Consider the following 23,769-nt stretch of genomic DNA (forward strand, 5'->3'; position numbering starts at 1 on the left):
AAGCAAACAGTACTCTCCTCCAATCTTGGTCTCCACACCTTTGAGACGTGTAGTTATTTTATAAGAGGTCTGTTTGTGAGAGTGAATGGCACTGAGTTTCTGTGGGTATTGCCAGAAAGCTAGGGACAAATGAGCCAAGAAATTAAGATTTTTACACATTTCCTCCAACCTTTAATTTAAAGATTAAGCATTTTTACACACATCTTCCAACTTCTAATTTCCAAACTGTTGGCAGATAAAATCATAAAACAGTAATTCTCTACACTTGCCTGAAAGGTCATGATCCTTGGAGCTTATGGAATTGTATCGTGATTGTCTGATCTCGTCACCAGAAAGTGAAATCTGCTACCCTTGTGCTTACAGCTAAATCAAAAACGTTTAATTACTAGCTTTTGATAAAGAAGGGCTTTTGGCCAAGGGCTTAATTTCTTTTTGACGAGCACATTCAACATTTCTGAAACATTTTCCATGATTAAGGTCTAGGATGTCTGCGTCTGCAATTTGTGAGGTCCCTTTATATTTTGGAATGCTTTCAATATCTGCTCAAATAAGATTTGAAGCCAAGTCCTATTAGCTTTTATATTTCAGCCATTTCATTTATCTTTAAAATTATCTCTTGAGCCATATCCTTTCATTTCTTATTTTATTAAAATCTAAACCATTTCTCTCCAATACTTCCACGCAGTCTACACTTAGAGAATGTGTATGTTTGCGAATACCAATCAAATGCACTTTGTAAAGAATGTAATAGTTTTAAATATCTAGGACAATGATTCACAATACTACTCTTCATGCTTTGCAATAAAATGTCTTGAACTAAGAATCATTTGTATTGTTTCATCTACATTAAAGCGCATTTAGCTGGTAAATAAAAAAACAATATCTTAGGGAAAACAACAAAAGATTATAACATCCCAACCAAAACCACAAAGGTTCACCGACAGAGTCTAAGCATTGCATCTAGATAATGTGAATCTCAGTGTTCCTGCAAAGTATAAACTTCTTGACTGAGGAATTGACTAATTGGAACTCCACATATGGGAACATTGCTGAAGAAAGCAAAAGCAAGATGGATATCTTTCTGAGAGATACCAATCATGCATTAAACAAAAGCCACAGAACATACATGAGTATTTTGCTTTTCAAATAAATTTGAAAAGGATAATGTGGCTGAAGCAGTTTATGTTCATACGGAAAAAGACCTGGATAATATCCAGACTTGGGCTAGTAAGTAGCAACTACCATTTGTTCCACACAAATGCCAGATAATGACTACGTCCAACCAGACAGAATCTAACCATGACCGCTTGAATTTCAATTGCATTAAAATCACTGAATCCCCCTCTTTAAAAATCCTGGGAATTACCATTGACCAGAAACTGAATGACCAGCCATGTAAATACTGTGGCTGTGAAAACAGGTAGAGATTAGGACTTGCCTCCTGTTTTCCAAATGCCCGTCAATCTACAAAGCACAAGGAATGTGATGGAAGACTCTCCATTTGCCTGAATGAGGATAACTCCAACAATATTTAAGAGCCTTAACACCATCAAGGACCATCAGCTTTTTTAGTTAGTACCAATCCACCCCCTTCACCACTGACACACGGTGTTAGTGTTATGTAGCATGGTACACTGTCATAGCTCCTCCAACAGAATATTCCAAGCCTGCAACCTGGACCCTCTAGGAAGACAAGGGTAACAAATGCATAGAAATAGAACCATCTACAAATTGCCCACCAAGCCACTTGGAAATATATCATCATTCCTTCAGTGTTGTTGGGTCAAAATCTTGAAGCTCCTTCCTTCTCAGCACTGTAGGTGACCCTATGTTTCAAAACTTGCAGCAGCTCACCACCACTTTATCCAAGGAATTAGAGATGTGTAATAATGCTGACCCAGTAAACAGTATCCATATTACAAATAAAGAATAATTAATTAATTGGCTCCCTTTTAAGGTATATAAGGTTGAACACGTTGGAGGCCTGCACTGCAGTTGAAGAACAAATATCCCACTTGTCATCACAGGGCAATCTAAAGTGTGAGAATGAAAGCCAGATCAATGAGAAAATAATTTACAATTGCAGAAACCAGTCATTTCTATTGTTTGTGTGGCCATAATTAATAGCTTATTAGCATATGTACATATATAATTGCATAGATGTTGGTGAAGATGTTTGCTTGCTGGATGTAATGGAACATATTTGACCATTTTGATGCTGGTTATCAATGAGTTTAATTGTTGCTGTATTTTAATTATTTTCTTTTCACAATCTATTAAATCTGGAAGTATTTTCTGTAACCATTTGAAATTTGTGCCCATGTTAAATCAAAATCAATTAACTTCACTAACAATAATAATCTTCTGAATGAATCAATTTGTCCTCTTGTAATTCACAGGCCAAAAGAACTACAAGTAAAGTGTCTTCTAAAGATAGTAACTCCCATATCTAATCGGAGTCTCAGTGGCTTAGGTTAAGAAAAATAAAATTATACTCTCCAATTTAATGGAAAACCCTGATGAAACAGAAACAATTCGTATAGTATCCCAATTATTTTTAAATGAGGCATGAGTTTGAATATTCATAAATAGAGATAATCTAAGAACAGTGAATGCAAGGTTTGTTGAAAACTGATTGGCTTACGGCATGCTAACTCCACTTTTAAAATGATAAATACCAGATTAAGAAAATAAGTTGAGGAAAAGAACATAAAAGTTAGTAATAACGAAATGAAGAAAGAGAAAATTGAAAGCAAAAAAAAATCACTATCTCATTAAGATTCAACACCTAAAAAAATTAGGTATTGGCGAAACAGAAATTAAGTGGCTAAAAGGAGGAAGCATATAAACCTAACGAGAAGTCAATCAAAGGAGAAAACAATGATAACTTGAAAGCTGCACTAAAGGTAGTACAACAGTTTGTTATCGATTGAAAGAGGAAAGAAAACCATAAAGAATGTGATTTTTTAAAAAGTTAGTTAGATGAGAGTAAAAACGAAGTAATATGTCTTGTGGTACCAAACTATGTATATGATAAGAAAGTCAGACTAAACTCTGGACCAGTTGGAGAAGATCGAAAACATTCTTGTGCAAATCCCAAAGGAAAAGGGGGGCAAAATGTGTTCCCTCCAGGCAATTAAGTCTAATCCTGGAGGCAGTGGGAGGGACTTCATGAAACAATGATAATCCCACCAATAATTCTGAATGACTAATCTTAAAACCTTAAGCAAAAGATATATATATCCAAACAAGATAAAAGGAAAAGTAGAAAATGTTTGATCACAGTAGAGCAGTATATCTTTTTTGCTAAGGGTGATGAGGACGAATGGAAAAAAAAACTTAGACTCAGACTTTTAAACGGAGCTATCTAAAGATCATACAAATTATAACAGAGATTGGGAGAGTTTGGTTGATGAATTGGGCAAATTAATGTGGAGTGAATTAGGCGAATGCTTTCAAAAGGTGAGATCCACCTTCCAAGACCCAAGAAAAGGCAAAATTTTTCAATTGATTCTGAACTGCATTAGTAAAATTTTAAGGTGATGGAGCAAGAAAATAAGGCTAGAAAAACTATTATAAATCATTCTCTAAGAAGCAGCCATATTTTCTTTTGTATAACAGCTACCGTGGATAACTTTTCATCTCAGTGATGAGAAAACCCAGGTCTTGTTGCACATCACCCTTCAATATCAAGGATATTTGTATATCCTTTATCTTACAGATCAATGTGTTTTTATCTTATGGTATCTAAAGAGCTTCAAAATTTTATAAATGATAGTCTCATTGAATGCAGCACTGCAGTTATTAATTTTGCCCTTTATGAACTGTTCTTTGCATATTGACACTATGATTAAACTAAACAAAAATGTTCTGGACAAATAATATATAATGCCAAAAGTGTTTTGATTGTCATCAGCCAATATCTTCCAGTTTTCCTGCAGGTGGTATTTATATTTTTTAGTTGTAATCTAAAACTAAAGAAACCATTGGAGAGCTGACTTCAGGTCAGACATTTTTTTTCTTCATTTAATTTGTACAAGACTTAGAACAACCAAATTATGTGCTGGAAATATTATTCACTTTCAAATATGATTTGTATTGCAGTGAATCGTCTTGGGGACATTAGAAATGACAATGATCCTAACTCTACATATGAAGGTGACAATAATGTCTTATTACAACAAACCAGCAACTACCTTCTCGGATGGATTAAAGCAAAACACCAAGGTTAGTTCAATATCATCTCACAGGTCATTCATTTTCCACAATAGTAACATAATTGTTGTACCTATGTTAGAAGCATGTAAAATACTAAAATCAGTGTACATCTGTCATAGGTTATAAGGATAAAAGGTATTATGATTTGTCTTCTGATTCACAGAAGATATGGATGTGAGAAAGAAACATAATTTACATTTTATTTGTTTAATTACAACCAGGTGAATGTAATTGCTGAGCTTATCCTCACATTTTTTTTGAACAAGGGCATAATGTTTGCAATTTTCCAATTATCTAGCACCTTAGTCCAGGGAGAACTGAAAGATTAAGGTTAGTCCCCTTGCAAGTTCCATTCTCATTTCCTTGAATATCTTTGATGATGTTCATCAGTCCCAAACCTTGTCAATAACAGTCTCTTCAACACTTCTTCCTTATCAATTTTAAACCTTTTAATGACAGAGGTTTCTCTTCTCTCGTCATGGTTTGCATCATGGCATGCACTTCTTTGGTAAAGACAGTTGCAAAGTTGATAACTCACCTCAGCCATGCCTCCTGCCTCCATATGTTAAAACACCTTTTGATTCCTACTTCTTTTTGCCACCTTCTTTCCTATTTATATGCATACAGAAAATCTTATGATCTTTTCTCATAATTCCTCTTTGCTTCTCTAATATGGTTTTCCATCTCCTCTCTGAAGCTCCTGTATTCCTATTAGTTCTCAAGTGACACCTGACACCTGCCATAAACTCACTTATTCTTCTTCATTTTAATTTCTATCTCCTTTGAAATCTAGGAAATGTTGAATTTGATTGTCCTAGCTTGCTCTTTTGAGGGAAAATACCTTGACTGTACCCAAATCATCATCTCTTTGAAGCTAGCATATTGCTCAGTTAGATTTTGCTGCCAATCTTTTGTTACTACCAATCTTATCCCTCTCCATTCTTGAATCAACGAGAGTTTATTGGTCAGCATTACTAAGACTAGTTTTTCAATACTAGATTTGTTGATTAAATTGAGATTTCACCAGCTTCTATGATGGGACTTAAACCCATTTCCCCAAAGCATAGCCAGAATCTCTTGATTGCAATACAAATACATTAGCAATATGTCACCATCATCCCCAAAAGTAGGTATTGCACTTTGATTGAAACTTGATTAACTAATCAAAATTAAGGAACTAAATAACAGAATTTTCTTGAGTGAATGGAAGAAAAGAGCAAAGAAGGTTGAGGGGGGAACCTAACTGATGTGTACAGAATGGTGAGGGTATGATGATACTGTGGCTTTTTTTATAGGTACTTTTATTGAAAGAAAAAAGATGTTTTAAACATTTTTTACAAAATTACAAAGTAACACAAACAAATATAAACACTAATATACAATTAAATATATATATAAAAGAAACAAATAATAACCAAAACACAACAAAAGAAAAAAAAAGAAAAACACTCAGCTATCTACTAATCTATCCTACAAACAACCAAAGCATAAAATAAGATATCTTACATTACTAGTTAGAACTAACGTAATAATTAAATAATTAAGTATGTACTCAAAATGGATTAACATCAAGTCATAATGAAACCCGTATTTATACAGGATTCCTTCTCCGGGGGACCCCCGGACCAGCCAGAACCACTACCACAGCTAGACAAAAGCCCTTGACAATAAGGCCAAAATATCTGTGTCTATATAGTTCAGAAAGGGCTGCCATATTTTATAGAATAATTCAGTTTTTTGGTGCACCATATTTGTGAGGAAGTCAAGGGGGATATATTCCATGACTAACCTATTGTGGGCGGCACGGTGGCACAGTGGTTAGCACTGCTGCCTCACAGCGCCTGAGACCCGGGTTCAATTCCCGCCTCAGGCGACTGACTGTGTGGAGTTTGCACGTTCTCCCCGTGTCTGCGTGGGTTGCCTCCGGGTGCTCCGGTTTCCTCCCACAGTCCAAAAATGTGCAGGGTCAGGTGAATTAGCCATGCTAAAATTGCCCGTAGTGTTAGGTAAGGGGTAAATGTAGGGGTATGGGTAGGTTTCGCTTCGGCGGGTCGGTGTGGACTTGTTGGGCCGAAGGGCCTGTTTCCACACTGTAATGTAATGTAATCTAATCTAATCTATAGATACTGTGGCTTTAAGAGGTTATTTTATCCTGTTTTTGTTTTGAGAGGTTTTTAAGACAGAGATAACAAGTGTCTAGTTGGAATGCTAGTAAAGTAAATAGCTTGTGAGGCCTTGTTTTTTTTAAAGTTGGAACAATAAAAGCAGTCTGGATGAGAGTGGCCAGCTCTCACAGACCAGGATTATTCATTTTTTGGCTTTGAGTTTCAGCATCAGTTGTTGTTGAAGTCTGAACAAGGTTTGAAGCTGTAGTAAGGGGGTCCTGGCTGCTAATCTCTCTGAATTTTCACTTTATATTTTTTCTCTCTTTCTGCTGTTGACTTGTATGTGAGAAAATTGGATTTCTGAATTTGCCTTTTTACCAAGGGGTGTGTTGATGGAATGTTACTATATTGAAATTGTTAATTAGTAATAGTTACTGTATCTACTATTCTGTTCAATTTTCCAATAGAGTTAAGTTGTTCTAAATTCCTCTTCCTTTTGTTTATTTTAATTATAATGTTTAAATAAATTGTGTTTTGCTTAACATTGAATATTTGACTAGTCATAGAGATGTACAGCATTTATCTTTAAAATAAGCGAAAGTTAGGTTCTAGGCTACCTTCTTAAAATATTTTGAGGGGGCCTGGTCTGGTCCATAATAAGGGTCTTTGATAGAGGAGATAGGAAGAAACGTTTCCCCTTAGTCGAAGGGTCAGTGGCCAGATGGCATTGATTAGAGGTACGAGCAGAAGATTTAGAGGCGATTTTAAGAAGACACTTTTCACTGGAGGGTGGAGGGCATCTGGAACTCATTACTTAAAAGCAGAAGAAGAGACATCCTCACAGCATTTGAGAAGTATTCAGATGAACGCTTGAATTGCTGTAACATACAAGGCTACTGGCCAGGTTTGGGAAATGTGATTGAAGTAGATAGTTGCTTGATGATCAGCATAGACATAATGGACCAAAGACTTCTTTCTAGGCTGTAAAACTCAATGACTCTGTGACTCTGATTCTATGATTTGCTTACCTACTAATCTTGAAAAAAAAACAATGTGACATTAAACAAAGACACGCACACAAGATAATTTCAAAAATGGGAACAATATGGTTTTTTATTAACCAAAGTCTTTAGCTTCTCTCAGGTATAGATTTTAAACATGAAGCTAAGTTAAATCTGAGGCAAGTTGTTTAATAGTTAACTCAAATTCTGCACAGAGGTGAAGTTTGTAGATGTTAAGGTCTTGGTGATTGGTCATTGTCCAAAGTTGTTTTTTCACTGGCCACTAACGTCAAGATTGAAAGAGACACGGAGAAGGAGATTTGCAGTTTCCTTACTGTTTTTTAGTTCATATTTCTTTGTCTCTGCCTTGCTGCTCAAAGCAGCTGTTAATATAGGTCAATTTGTATATTTGTGAGACTGTTCCTTCTCCTTCCGGACTGAATACTCTGCGAGTAACCTTTCACCTCCCAGCATAATATGCAAATTTATCCTGCGTGTGTGAATGAAAAAGAAATGAAAATTTCATGATGCTGCCTGAATTGAGTGAAATAACTCCACTGAGGCTGGTATCCCGTCACCAAGTTGCCCTTTATTTACACGTGCACCGTGCACAGGGACTCTGACCAGCTAGCTTAGAGCCAGTCCCTTGAGTGAGGAGAATTCCTGAGACCCCTGTTTATACCTGTCAGCCTGTGAATATCTAGATCCCAGGAGGGAATCTCTCGGTTTCGCGATCAGTCAAAAGAATCAATAGGAATGAGGCCTGTATAAAGCAAGGTTACCAGTTTAATAAAATAAGGCAGCCTGGTGTAGTTTTGTCCAGCAACACAGAGGTTAAAGCTTCTATGTTCCGTGGCGAAACTGCGCAATTACAATTGAACAATAAACAATTTTTATATGTTTTTAAGAGACAGTACAGCCTTAGTTATAAGGAAACACCAATCAAATGTAATAAGGTGACATGATTGACAGCAGGTAAATCCAATGGTATTTCCTGGGAAATGATTTTGTCTTACTCAAATCATCATCCCATACTTGCAGTTCAAGGTTAGTTCCAGTGGTCAGTTAATGTCTTATGATTCATTTTATGAAGACTCCATTGTCTGCTTTATCTTCTAGTTCAGCTAACTCGGCAAAGCAGAAATGCAGGTTCATAGTGCCAAATCATAACTTGAAGCCATTTTGTTGTGTTATTTTAAATTGAAAAGCCATTTTGGTGTTAATTAGAGCCGATGTGGACTTGTTGCTCCTGACAACAGCCTAAATTCAAATTTTAATTCCTCACCAGGGCTCCCTGTTTGGCACAGATTATTAGCTCCAGTCAAGGAACTCATACTCAGCAAAATCCATGTGGCCAACCTCGTTCCAATCCCTAGTTCGAGTCAGCTGGATTTGGTCTTCAGGTAGCATTGTAATCTCAGTCCTGCTGGATCCATTTATTCCATATGAATTTGCTGCACCTGCCTTACTCATGGTCGGGTGATTACAGCAACTGTTTCAGATCAGAATGTGTACTTTGTCAATCTATTTTCTGTCCATAAAGGTTTGACAATAAGATGATGGAAGTTTGGTATTGATAATCCAAGTTAACTGTTATGATAACAGTTTTTAAGATGTGGGCATTGCTGCAAGACTGGCATTTATTTTGTATCTTAGTCTGAAAGGGCATAATGACTTCATTGTCTCGCCTTTTTTTTTGTTGTTGATATGACTGAGTGGCTTGCTCTTCACTTCAAAGTGCCATGATTTAATCTTGTGGAACAGTAATTTGAAACTGTTGTTAGAGTGTGGACTGCATTAGGCAGGTAGATTTCTTTACCTGAAGTGAACATTTAGAACAACCTGTCAGTTTAGTGTTACTGACATCAGATCCAGAATCTGGTTTCCAGCATCTGCAGTCATTGTTTTTACCTCGTGATTTTAACCCTACTGCGAATCCTCTTGCAAGGATGCCTGCCTTGAAGAAGTTTTCCTCCTCTCTCTACAAGAATCTCAGGGAGTCTCTCTCCCACTGCAACTCCCAGGTACTCTATGCTACTCTCTCCCCACCCCCACCCTCCTCTAGCTTATCTCTCCACGCTTCAGGCTCTCTGCCTTTATTCCTGATGAAGGGCTTTTGCCCGAAACGTCGATTTTGCCTGTCCTCGGATGCTGCCTGAATTGCTGTGCTCTTCCAGCACCACTGATCCAGAATCCAGTTACTGACATCAGTGTCTTGTTTTCAAATTTTTTTCTGATGGAATTCAAACTACCATGAAAATTCTAAATATGACCATCAATAGATTATTATTTCTGGCCACTTGATCCAGCAACATAACTGGTCAATCAGTGTACCATGAAAAGAACTTTGCTGTATCAGTTTTATGAGAAGTTGCTTGACTATATTGAAATAAACATTTTGAAAAGTTCTGTAAACCTACTTAAAGGAATTGTGAGAATTTTATGTCTTGCATAATGATTCCCCTTTTAGACCAGTTGATATACTTACAGAGATCAGAGAACTAGCTAGCTTTAATGAGCAGTGTGTGACCATAGATCTAGGTAGGTTTTTTAAACCCTGTGTCAACGATTAGTTTTTTTTTCAATTTTAAGCTGGACTCCAGATGCTGAATTGCTTCATCTTTTGGAAATATAGTACATGTATTTTATGGTGATTAAACTATATTTAAAAAATCAATGTCATGTCACAGTTCAAAAGTGAAGAATATTATAAAGATCGACTGTAATAATGCAATTGGATATGTTGTTATTCCAGAATGTGCCCTTTTCAATGTAGTGAGCCTCCTGATTCACTTAAACTACAGATCACTGCTACCTCTTCCCACCTCCTACTCCATTCCTCCTATCATGCCTTAATTGGTCAAAATTGGTTAGAGCTTGAGAGGTAAACTGTATCAGAGTATTCTTTGGTGCCAACTATTATTATTATTATGATGACCCCTAAATATGAATTTAGGAGGTGCTTGGACATATGTATTCTGGCACATCATTGCTGCTCACAGCTGGAAACGCACTTGACTTTGGTATTAGCCAACTTAGGCCAATTTCTGTCAATTTAATGTATTTTGTTCTAAATTTTGTTTTAATTTTCTTAACGTTAGATCATGTTACTATCAAGTCCCCATTGCAATCAGTTGACTTTCTGGAAGATTTGAATTCTATTCTTACCCAAGAATTTCCAACAACTAATGATGAATGTCTGGACTGTTCAGGTAAGATATAAATTAATTTTATTTGTTCTGAACTTGATGTTTCAACCAGGCTAGTTTTGAGAAAGTGATTGCAGTGACTTTTTTTTTCAGAATTCCGTGAATCCAAAGATAGACCTAGAAACTCTAATACTCTAATAGAATTCTTATATAACTAATTCCTGATGTATCCAACTACAGGCTGTCAGTTCACAAGCATCAGTCACAATCTTGAACAATCCACCATTTATTCAGTGAATCTTTTGCATGCTAGCTATTTTTACAATAAAGCTTGAACTTACATAACATAGAAAACACCCCCTCGTATAGATGCACAGTGAATTGATGCCGAACAGAGAAAGTAAATGCTGACAGTTTTTTTTTAATCCACTCGCTAGCTGGTCAGCATTAATTGCCTGTCCCTATTTGCCCTTGAACTGAGTGGCTTGCTAGACTATTTCACTGGGCATGATTTGGAGGTGCCGATGTTGGACTGAGGTATACAAAGTTAAAAATCACACAATACCAGGCTATAGTCCAACAGGTGTATTTGGAAGCACTAGCTTTCAGAGCATTGCTCCTTCATCAGGTGGCTGTGGAGCCATATTCCACAACCACCTGATGGTGGAGCAGTGGCTTGAAAGCTAGTGCTTCCAAATAAACCTGTTGGACTATAACCTGGTGTTGTGTGATTTCTAATTTCAGGGGGCAGTTGAGAGAAAACCACATTGCTGTGGGCTGGAGTCACATGTAGACCTGACCAAGTGATGATGGCAGGTTTCCTTCCCTGAAGGACATTAGTGAGGAGGATGGGTTTTTTTCTGATCATTATCAATGGTTTCATGGTCCTCAGTAGATTCTTCATTGCAGATGTTTTTAAAATTCAAATTCTACCATCTGCCATGGGTCCTCAGAACATGAGCTGCGTTTCTGGATTAATAAGCTAGCCACAGTACCACTTGGCTATTACCTCCCTCCTATAAATGAGAGAGATCTAAGAAGCATGTCTTCAGGATGGCCTTGAAGGATGTGTAATATTAATATGGGGAAAATTCCAGAGTATGAATCATAGGTGACAGAAGAGAATCAGTACGCAAGATACTGGGTGCAGTTGAATAGTAATTATGGGAGCAGAGCTTTGGAACATTGGGGAAGATATGAGAAAACAACATAAATGAAGGTAGCTGATGGGTAAGGCAACTTGGTATTGAATACAATGTGGACAGCAGGGTTTGATGAGACTGATGATCACGAATGATGCACTGGAGGTTAGCCAAGAGAATATTGGAGTAAACAGGGTTGAAGAATGGCAGCATTATAAATTGAAATTTAGTAGCAGTTGAACTGCTGATACCCAATCCTCCTCCTCACAGCCTACTTCTTCCACACATTGCAATTTCATCTGTCTTGCAAGCTGCTGATGTATTTCTTGATTGCCCCCACCCTGCCCCTTCCTTCGCTCTAGCATTGTACTTTCCTTCGACACCCAAAAATGGAACCTGGCCATTTTGTAGAGAAACAGCAAGAAATTGAGAGTCACTCAATTTCAGACCTGCACCCACCAGATGAGATTTAAAAAATTATAAATGTATCATAAAGATGGAATATGAATATGGTGAGACATCAGAAATGGGTTGAGTGCTGTGTGAGTAAAGTGCAAGGATAATGCAGGTATCAACTTGCCAGAGAGTGGCACCTGGCACAAGTGATACAGAAGAGGACTCATGAGCACTTCAGTGGTCTAGGCAGATTCATGTGCTCAATTAAATGCTTGTTGCATTATGAAACCTCCCAGAGCTTGAAAGTGTCTGACACCAATATAGCATATGGCCTTACATAGAGCCTGGAACCCATCGTGTCCAGCATGGAATGTATGCCAATGTCATTAGCTCTCAGTGGCTGATGTCTCAGCTTCCATCACGACTGCCATCAGAAATCAGCGAAAGTGCATTGTTACACAACCCTCATGCAAACTGAACTCGGTGCCACAAAGGGGCAAATTGCAGCCATCAGAGTTGCTGATATCAGTTGTCAATTGGGCTTGTAGAGTCTCACGGCACTCCAACAATGTGTCCTCCAACAGATTGCTGAGGGACCACATCTGGAAAGTGAAAATTAATCCATGGAGGATGAATCTTCTGTCTTCTCTCCCATCCCTGCAACTGGACCAGTGTCTTTATTGTTGCCTGTCAGCAAGCTAGCCCTGCCACTGCCAAGATGATATAGTCTAAAACAAGACCTTATCAGCATACAGTTGTATAAAGGTTGCCATCCTAAACCATTTACAGCCTTCTCCACTGAACTTCAGCAGGATTTCACCATGTGCTACAGCCACTAATGTGCTGCTGTGCTCGAGCACTAGGCCTGACAAAGGCATACAGAACACCAGCACTACAGATTTTCACATTTAGGGTATTTAACCCCTTGAGTCTTCTGTACCATTTAATGGATTGCTAATCTATGACTTAACTCCACAATGTCACAGATCTATCATTCAGCCCCTCCAGCCTGTTCAGCCATTCAATGAGATCATGAAGAGAACAATTGGCAAATCAGTTGTTTCCCAACTTTAATTTCTCAGGAAAGAAACAGTAATTCTTTATTTTTTGTTCATTAACTTTCTTATCTTTTAAATATTTCCTCACCCACGAATATTCTCTTCTGATGAACTGATGAGCAGACCCATGTTATATTTATTTATCCCTCTTTTCTTTCTTGCCATCATGTTCTGTAGTGACCAACTTGAGATCTGTATTTGCTGTGGCAATTACATGGCATACCATTTTGTAGAATGACTTTGCCAGATTTTTTTATTTACAAACTCTTTTGAAATTTGTTGTGATATATGCAGATATTAAGGCAAGAAGGTAAATAATTTCCATATAGCCTGGGGAGGCTTTCCTAAGGCCTTTTGCCATTCTTATTAAAACAGGTTGATGAATTACATTTTTTTTGCATCCTGTTTGCAGGCATTTCAGGGCTCTTTTTCCAGACAGCTGAAACCATCTGAGACAGGCATGCTGTTCACTTTTCTTTTCATGCTGTTCTCTTTCTTATGCATGCATATCTCATTAAGTTAATTAGAGCCATTTGAGAACAGTTGGCTCGAAATAAATTCTAAATGTGAGTGTACTGGGTGCGGCCCTCTTTTGGTGCACTGATAGTGGCCCTACCCTGGTCCACCTGCTCCAGAATTTTGTCATAACAGGTTGATTGGAAAAATAAGTAAATTTAAAAAAATGAATGTACTGGCTGGCAATGGTTTGGTGACTTTTGCATTGTTAGTTTAACCCATCTAAATAGAGTTTTTAAATTCCATCAAGTTGCTTCCAACAGGACCATAGTATATGCTTTCTGTTCTTGACTACATATAGTATCAAAAACAAGCTTATGTTTTTCTAGGAAGAAGTGGAATCAAGTGTAACCTGGAGAGTTTTAATAAATACATTGTTATGGTACATAATCTCTATATTCAGTTTATGTTTTTTCTGCTCCTGTATTACCAGTCATATGGTAATCACCACTAAGTTACAGATGTTTGAGCTTTCCACCCTGAAGGCATGTAAGGTGGCTTTTTAAAAAAGAATCAAACCACCAGATCAAACCACAAATGACTAGATCACTGGAAAGTGATTTTTGTTTTAACCTGGAGAAGGAAAACACTTGGCAGAAATTAATCTTTATAGTCATAAAGATGTACAACACAAACAGATCCTTTGGTCCAACTCATCCACATTGACCAGATATCTTAAATTAATCTAGTCCCATTTGTCAGCATTTGACCTATATCTCTCTAAACACTTCCTATTCATATACCCATCCAGATGCCTTTTAAATGTTGTAATTGTACCGGCTTCTACCAACTCCTCTGGCAGCTCATTCCACACTGTCCACCCTCTGCATGAAAAAGGTGCCCCTTAGATCCCTTTTAAATCTTTCCTCTCTCACCTTAAATTTATTCCCTCTAGTTCTGGACTTCGCTACCCTGGGGAAAGGGCCTTGGCTTTTCACCCTATCCATGCCCCTCATGATTTTATAAACATCTATAAATTCACCCTTCAGCCTCCGATGCTCCAGGGAAAATAGCCTCAGCCTATTTAGCCTCTTCCTATAGCTCAAACACTCCAACCCTGGCAACATACTTGTAAATCTTTCCTGAATCCTTCCAAGTTTCACAACATCTTTCCTATAGCAGAGAGATCAGAAAGATGCTCTAAACACTTCACTGTTCTTGAGTATTACTGGAAAAGTCACATTTTGTGGAAGCTTTTCATTGATCGAAACAATTTGTAATTGTAGCTGTATGAAACAACTGGCTTCAACATTTGCTCAAACGTTTGAGATACTATTTGAGCTAGGTGTTACTGCTACAATGCAGTAGCAACATAAGTGGTGTCCTTCATTACTAGGATGCTGCCATCAAGACAAAAAGATGTTCTGCCTGTCTCACAAATGAAGAATATGGTATATGCATTTCAGTGCCTGTGCAATGCTATGTAGGCTGTACATCCCAAAAGCTGGTGGATTACATCAAACAGCATGTCCCTTTAAATTTTCCAATCAACTTGTTCAGGTATGTTATGACCCACTTCTGGAGCAAGTGGGACATGAACCCAGGCCTCCTGGCTCAGAGGTAAGGACCCCAGCTCGCTCTTCCTTAAACTGAAATAGCAATTAAAAATTAACTGTTCAGTAAGACACTTTACTGTTCATAATGTACCAAAGTATAAAAAGATTGTCCTTTGAAGAAATGGTGCATTGCTATTATATCTTAGCTGAAAGTATAATCCCCACAGACCTGAAATTTAGAGAGCCGTTAATGAAGATGACAGGGGTCTTGGCTACTGACTAAAGAATATTCGAAAAACCCACTTTGCCTTCTTTGCGGAATGCCTGCTGATATAAGGAGCCAATCAGCATTTAACAGGCCTGTGGTGACCTTCTTCAGGATCAGGAGTTGGAAAATCCTACTTCCTGAGACCTGTTGGTTAATAAGAGCTGTTGGTCAATTAGTGAACAGCAATTCTTTCACTTAGCAGCACCACAAATGAGGCTATTACTGCTATTGAAATGGCACTGACCAGAGGCCCACAATTGCAGAGTGACCAAGGACCAGAGATAAGTGACAACTGGAGAAGTTTCACAAGGTGGGGGTGATGTGCCCACTAATAGCCAGAGAGAAATAGAAGAGCAGATTTGTCAGCAAATTTCAGAGAATTGTTAATGTGATAAGGTAGTGACTGGGGAATTTCAATTTCCCCAACATTAATTAGTCATACTGTGAAAGGTTTATAGTCATAGAGATGTAAAGCACAGAAACAGACCTTTCGGTCCAACTTGTCTATGCTGATCAGATATTCTAAATAAATCTAGTCCCATTTGCCAGCATTTGGCCCATATCCCTCTTAAACTCGCACTATTCATATACCCATCCAGATGCCTTTTAAATGTTAATTGTACCAGTCCCCACCACTTCCTCTGGCAGCTTATTCCATACATGCACCATCCTCTGCATGAAAAAGTTTTCCCTTGGATACCTTTTTAAATCTTTCCCCTCTCACCTAGAACTAGACTCAGTGAGTTCTAGTTCTAGACTCACCAAACCCAGGGAAAAGACCTTGTCTATTTACCCTATCCATGCCCCTTATTCTGTCAATCCTTAGCTTCTGATGCTCCAGGGAAAACAACCCCAGCATATTCAGCCTCTCCCTACAGCTTAAACCCTCCAACCCTGCAATGTCCTTGTAAATTGTAAATCATTTCTGAACCCTTTCAAGTTTCACAACATTCTTCCTGTAGCAGGGAGATCAGAATTGCACGCAATGTCCTGTACAACATGACCTCCCAACTCCTATAGTCAACGCACTGACCAATAAAGGCAAGCAAACCAAATACCGCCTTCACTATCTTAGTTCCTGGAATCGCAGGTCAATATGAACCTACACTCCAAGGTATCTTTGTTCAGCAACACTCCCAGGACCTTGATTGTTTAAGTCCTGCCCTGATTTACCTTCCATTTATTTAAACTAAATTCCATTTGCCATTCTTCAGTCCATTGGCTCATCTGATCAAGATCCCATTGTACTCTGACGTAACCTTCACTGTCCACTACACCTCCAATTTTGATGTCATTTACAAACTTACTAACCACACCTCCTATGTTCACATCCAAATCATAAGTGACAAAACGCGGTGGACCCAGCACCGAACCTTGTGGCACACCGCTGGTCCCAAGCCTCCAGTCTGAAAAGCCAACCTCCTCCACCACCCTCGGTCAAGCCAGTTCCGTATGCAAGTAGCTAGTCCTCCCCGAATTCCATATGATTTAACCTAGAGGAAGCAGAATTTTAAAATGCATCAAAGAGAGCTTTTTAAGCCAGTATATAGAAAGCCCTACCAGAGAAGGATCGGTCCTAGACTTAGTTTTAGGTAAAGAAGGCAGGCAAGTGTTTGAAGTATCAGTGGAGATTATTTACAGATAACAATCATAACTGTTAGTTTCAATACCCTTGCACAAATGGAGAAGGAAGTGTCTGAAAGCAAGGTTCTAAACTAGAGAAAGACAGGTTGTAATAAGATCAGATATGATTTGTCCAGAGTGGATTGGGAGCAGATACTTTTAGGGTACGTTTATCAGACAAAAGACATTTGGACGAGTACATGAATTGGAATGGTTTAGAGGGATGTGGGCCAAACACAGACAAAAGGAACTAGTTTAGTTTGAGAAACCTGGTTGGGATAGACAAGTTGAACCGAACACTCTGTTTCCATGCTGTATGTCTATGACAGTGGATACATTCAAGAAGAAAGGAGAGAGAGTACAAGGCCAACATAATAATACAATAATAGTAGAGTCGGACCAACAAATCCAGTGAATTCTAGATATTGACGGATACATGGGATTGGGTAAAGAGAAAATGGAAGGCTTATGGCAGATACTGAGGGCTCAAGACAGTGTCCTACAAGAGTATAGAATGTGCAAGGGAGAACTTAGAAAGGAAATTGAGAGCGCAAAACGGGAACATGAAAGGACTCACAGAAAAATCCTAAACAAAAACAAATTGCTGGAAAAGCTCAGCGGATTTGGCAGCATTTGTGGAGACAAATTTGAGTTAACATTTCAGATCGAATCACCCTGCCTCAGATGGTAGCTAGGAAAATGTCAGTTTACATGCAGAAGATAGGGCGGGGAAGTGTGGTAAGGAGCGGGATAAAGCTCAGAGAGCAAAGAAATGTAGATAGACAAAGGAGTGGATAACGATCTCGCTAGGAGGGTGAATGGCTATTAATGGGAACTGTTAGTAGCTAACAATGGGAAAGAAAGTCCTAAATTAACTTACAAGTACATTTAAGAATAAAAGGATACCAAGGGAAAGAATAGGGCCTAGTAAGGACTACAGTGTAAATTGTGCATATGGCCAGAGGACATAAGCAGGGTGTAAATAAATGCTTTATATTGGTGTTCACTTATGAGAGAAATGTTGCGGGTGTAGAATTCTGGGAGAAGACCTGCGATATCATTGAAGAAATTAGCATAGACAGATGACGCTATGTGTGGTCTGGCAGGCGTAAAAGTAGATTAAGGTCCAGGATAGGATGACATGTATCCTGGCTATTGAGTGAAGCAAGGAGGAAATAGCAGAGGTGCTTCCAATTTTCAATTTCTCTCTTTTCACAAGAGAGGTGCCAGAGGACTGGAGGACAGCCAATGTGGTAACATTATTCAAGAAGCAGGGGAAGAGGAAGGGATCAACCAGAATCTACAGGCCAGTCAGTCAAGCCTCAAAGGTTTACTTACAAGCTATTGTAAGTAATTCTGAGGAACAGAATTAATCTGTATTTCAAGAGACCGGGATTAATCAATAACAGTCAGAATGATTTTGTTAAGAGGAAATCATATTTGATCAATTTGATTAAATTTTCTGAAATAGTGACCAAATGTGTAGATGAAGACAATGCTTTTGATGTAGTCTACGTAAATTCCAGCAAGGCTTTTAAGGTCCTGCATTGAAGACTGACAGCAAAGGTAAGAGCCACTGGGATCCAAGGAAATTTGGCTAATTGGATCCAGATGCTGACAGTCAAGGAGTCTTTTTGTGACTGGAATGGGACCAGTGTTAGGGTCCTTGCTGTTTGCTTCTGACTCGGGAATTAGGAGTGCTTCCCAAGGTGCAACAAGTTTTCCTGCCAATGATTGTACCAAGTTGTGGACCAACAATATGTGCCCTGCCTTCATTTTGTACCAATGCCTATTCTACTTCAGCACCAACACTTCTAAACTACAAGTGCTTCCAGCCTGCAATGTCAGGCTTAGCTGGGGATCCAGCTGTTGGTTTGACAGATTGTCAGGTGGTACTTGCCATTGAAAAGATTTTTCAACATATTCTGCAATTAATTTCTGCCAGAGATCTGGGAAATCATACTACTGGTCTAAAAGTACTCTATCATACTGGCTTCTGGCCTGTCATTAAATATAAGACTGAAAAATGACTTTTTTTTGCACTCATCCAAGTAGTAATTCTCTATCTGCTTTCCTATATATCCAACATTATTGTGTTTAAATATAAATAACCTGTTCAACTACAAGTTAGCCTTTGAGACTTCTGAGTGCTGTTTCTTTGTCAGATTAATTGGAGGATTTGTCCTTCAATAAATTTCAAGCTTGCCATGTGATACATTTTTCAGAGCTCGTTATAAGGGATTGAGCAGTTCTTGGGTCATTCATTGCTATGTTGCTATTGAATCAGCAATCAAAAGCTGTGAAAGAGGAACTCGGTTCCTTTTTGAAGAATTCTCACATTCCTTCCCAACTTGACCTCTTTCTCAGTTGCAGTAATGGTAATCAGTGTGATCTCCTGGTCAGCAGGAGATCACACTGATTACCACTACTTAATACATTGATGTTTATACAAATTAAAATGTGTAATTATAGTTCAGAGTTGCATCCATTTGAGTAACCAAACTCAGGTTTTCAATAAATCACAGATTATCAAACCAAGAACAAATTTCATAACTGCAGTAGGACTATTGCTAGAAAATCCTTTATGCTGTAATTCCAGTGTTGTTGCAAGACAGCTGTTAAAACAATGTACAGGTCCACTCCACAATAGCGTGAGATCATTTTATTTGGACAGCTGAAAGTGGGTGTTCTGCATAGTGGTTTCTCAATCTCAAAACTCAATTTCATTTTTACTACACTTAGGATGCAATGATCTTCATATTTCAAAAGGTTGTCATTGTATATTAATAGTTGCTGTGCTTTTCGAATATCAATGGCATTTATAATTCAAAGCAGTATCTGCAAAGTACTTGAGCAGATTTTGTCCCCTTATTTAAGAAATGATTTTATTTCATTTGAGGCAGTTCAGAGAAGGTTAATAAGGATGAATCCCACTATGGAGGGATCCTCTTAAGAGCAAAGGTTAAACAGGTTAGGACTCTACTGACTGGAAATCAGAAGAATGAGAGGTGATTTCATTGACCTTGTAGGATTCATAAGGGTAAATGCTGAGAGGTTGTTTCTCATGGGAGAGTCTAGGAGCAGAGAGTATGGACTCAATAAAGTATCGTCCCAATTTAAGCCTGGGATGAGAAGGAATTTCCTCTCTTAAGGTTGTGAATTTTTGAAACTCCTTGCCACAGAGAACTGTAGAGGCAGAGTGCTAGTGTATTTTTAAGGCTGAGTTAGTTTCTTGATCTGTAAGAGAATCGAGAGGGAAAATACAGAAGAGTGGACACCAGGAATGTTGGATCCTATTGAATGGTGCAGCAGATTGAAGTGGTCAAATTCCTGTTCCTATTTCTTATGGTCTGCTTTGCCTCAATCCGTTACCATTTATATCCACTATTCCAAGTTATCTTCATCATTTGTGTACATTTTGCATTCTCACTGCTTTTTTTTGAGTTGTTCCTATTTGCCCCATGCTTTTTCTTAGTTCATCTGTCTCTACCCATATATTTGAAATGTCAACAGATTTATCTATTTTTGATTTATTTTGAATGATTCACACCCTCTTTTTCAGTTTCTGTTCTGGTCTCTTCCCAGTTATATTCCATACTCGAGCAGAATTTTCAGGACTGTGATGTGATGCGAAAATGTAGGTCCTAAACCTACATCACACTATGTCAGTAACATTAGCTGTAGCATTATTGATTATCGGTCAGGTCTTGTACATAAATTCTTATGCTGAAGAAGATAAAGATGATCAATTAAAAGGATCTGAACTAGTCAAAAGGAGTTTTAATCCAATGATAAGTGTGTTATTTGTGTACTTGTTCAATTATGCTACACTCAATAGTGGTTGCACCTCAATAGTATGTGTCAGAGGCTGGTTACAATGTTACCTAGATTCGCTGGTTGTGAAGCTATTAGCAGGATTAAAGATTATTTTTTATTTTATATTAGATGATGACACCACATTGAGGTTGCCAACAAGTGTGGTGGTTTACCACAACACAGATGGAGTAACCTAATTTGTCAGTGCTGATATCCCTCATGAAATAAACTTCCTGTGAGTAAGCCTTCCATGAAAAAGGCACAAATGAAATGGGTCATGGAATTTAGTGATGCATTTGTTTTTGGAAATCTGTACATTGTGCAATCCGGGCATCAATGCATCCCCCTAAAAGTAGCTGCTTCGAATCAGAGTTTTAGATAAGTATTAGTGGCATCAAGTGATCAGAATGAGAGAAAAAAGAAATGCAAATTAAAGTTAAAGTTACACAGACAATTTGCTCACTTTTCTTGTTCGCTGACAGATGCTTGGAGGTGCTCCACATGGATAAATACCACAATGTTCTCACAATCACAGTGCCACCATTCACACTAACTCTGCCATAGCACATTCCTCTCACCAAGGCTCATGGACTATAACATTCATAACTGCACCCATCATGTCCATCCATGGTGTTCACCCTCCTCGTCCTCCCAAACTACTGACCTTTTGTGCCCCCTGTGCTTCCTATTCACTTACTGTGGACACCTTATCACCTGTCCTGCACATGCAGCATAACTAACTGCTCTTCTATTTATTGCCATCATACTCGATCCCTCCTTTGTCTCATTGCAGGAACAATTAGTCCACCCCTGATTGATGTACCTGTAATCGCTGGACAAATTTCACCTGACCTGTGGGACTGACTGTGGCCAACCCTTACCTGTAATCAGTCAAGCCCACTGACTGACAGCGACAATACTTTGTGACTGAATAAAGTCCATCTTTACCCCACTAAGGTCTTTGACCTTCAGGCGTACTCCATTTAGCCGAACCACTTTGTTGTCTTGACTCAAAGATCCTGGCACTTACTGTAGGTGTGACATTAACATAGCATGGTGCTGTACAAGAAGATGTCCACCTCAGTTGCTCTGAACTGTGACAAGCTGCCTTCTTCTCTTTTGACACTAAAAGGTAATGCAATCCACAGAGTGACAGCCTCCAAATAAGTATAAAGTGAATACAAAGAAATGAGCTGAGCCATAAGATACCTCCTGCATAAATTCATGAGATGTTTGTGTTCTCCCTGTGCTTTGGGATAAGGGAGTTTATTGGTCATCCCTAGTTACCCTTGAGAAGGTAGTAGTGAGCAGCCTTCTTGAACTGCTACAGTCCATGTGCTGTAGGTGGATCCAAAGTGCCATTTGAGAGGGAATCCTAGCCGTAGTTAAGGAATAGCAATATATTTCCAAGTCAGGATGGTGACTGACTTGCAGGAGAACTTGCAGGTTGTAGTGTTCCCATGTATCTACTGCCCTTGTCCTTTTAAATGGAAGTAGTTGTGGGCTTGGAATCTGCTGTCTAAGGATCTTTATTCACTTTTTGAGCAGTGCATCTTACAGAGAGTACATACTGCTACTACTGAGGTACAGTGGTGGAGGGAATGGATGTAGTACTAATCAAACAAACCACTTTATCCTGGCATCAAACTTCTTGAATGTTGTTGGAGCTGCATGCATCCAGGCAGATGGGGAGTATTCCATCACATTCCTGACTTATGCTTTGTGGATGATGGTCAGGCTTTGGGGAGTTAGAAGGTCCGTTACTCTCTGCAGTATTCCTAGCCTCTGACCTGATTCGGAGATGCCGGTGTTGGACTGGGGTGTACAAAGTTAAAAATCACACAACACCAGGTTATAGTCCAACATGTTTAATTGGAAGCACATTAGCTTTCGGAGCGACACTCCTTCATCAGGTGATTGTCCTGATGAAGGACCTGCCTCTGACCTGCTTTTGTAACCACTGTATTTCTATGGTGAGTTCAGTTGAGTTTCTGGTCAATGATAACCCCCCAGGATGTTGGTAGTGGGGGATTCAATGATGGTCATTGAATGAATGTCAAGGGGCAGTGGTTAGATTGGCTCTTATTGAAATGGTCAGTGTCTGCCATTTGTGTGGTGCAAATGACACTTGCCACTTGTCAACCCAAGCCTTGATATTATCCAGATCTTACATTTGAATATGGACTGCTTCCGTATCTGAGAAGTCACAAATGGTGGTGAGCATTGTGCAATCTAAGGCGAACATCCCCACTTCTGACCTGATGACGGAGGGAAGGTCATTGATTAAGCAGCTGAAGATGTTGGGCCTAGGACACTACCCTGAGGAGCTCTTGCAGAGATGTCTGGAGCTGAGATGACTGACCTCCAACAACCATAACTATCTTCCTATGTATCAGATATGACTCCAACCACCGGAGAGTTTGCCCCTAATACCTACTATATTAGTTTTGTTCAGGCACCTTAATGCCACACTCAATTGAATGCAACTTTGATGTCAAGGGCTGTCACTCTCTGCTCACCTCTGGAATTCACCTCTTTTGTCTATGTTTGAACCAAGGCTGTAATGAGCCCTGGCAGAAGTCAAACTAAGTATCAGTGAATGGGTTATTGCTGAACAGGTGCTACTTGTTGGCACTGTTGATGACTCCTTCTATCACTTTACTAAAAATCAAGAATAGACTGATGAAGACGTAATTAGGCAAGTTAGGTTTGTCCTGCTTTTTGCGTACAGGACATACCTAGGCAATTTTCCAAATTGTTGGATAGATGGCAATGTCGCAACAGTACTGGAAGAGCTTGAAATTACAATTGCTGGGATTTTGTCAGAGCCCATAATCTTTGTAGTGTCCAGTGCCTCCCACAGTTTCTTATTATGTGGTGTGAATCAAATTGTGAAAAAGCAATACATACAAGCATACAAGTCATAAGTGTCCCTGAGCTCCAAAATGAAGTACTGAGGGGTTTAACTGAAGTGAGAGTTG

The 23,769-nt window shown here is 38.8% G+C and overlaps 1 protein-coding gene across 1 annotated transcript in view; it reads left to right on the forward strand.

Moving 5' to 3' along the window:
* Positions 1-23,769, forward strand: part of acox3 (acyl-CoA oxidase 3, pristanoyl) — a 170,852-nt gene that overhangs the window by 75,407 nt on the left and 71,676 nt on the right. The window contains exons 10-11 of the mRNA XM_043698707.1: positions 4,105-4,227; positions 10,426-10,536. Of these exons, the coding sequence (XP_043554642.1) occupies positions 4,105-4,227; positions 10,426-10,536 (234 nt within the window). The remainder of the gene's footprint in view (positions 1-4,104; positions 4,228-10,425; positions 10,537-23,769) is intronic.

Source organism: Chiloscyllium plagiosum, chromosome 1, assembly GCF_004010195.1.
Source record: "Chiloscyllium plagiosum isolate BGI_BamShark_2017 chromosome 1, ASM401019v2, whole genome shotgun sequence".
Taxonomy (NCBI): Eukaryota; Metazoa; Chordata; class Chondrichthyes; order Orectolobiformes; family Hemiscylliidae; genus Chiloscyllium; species Chiloscyllium plagiosum.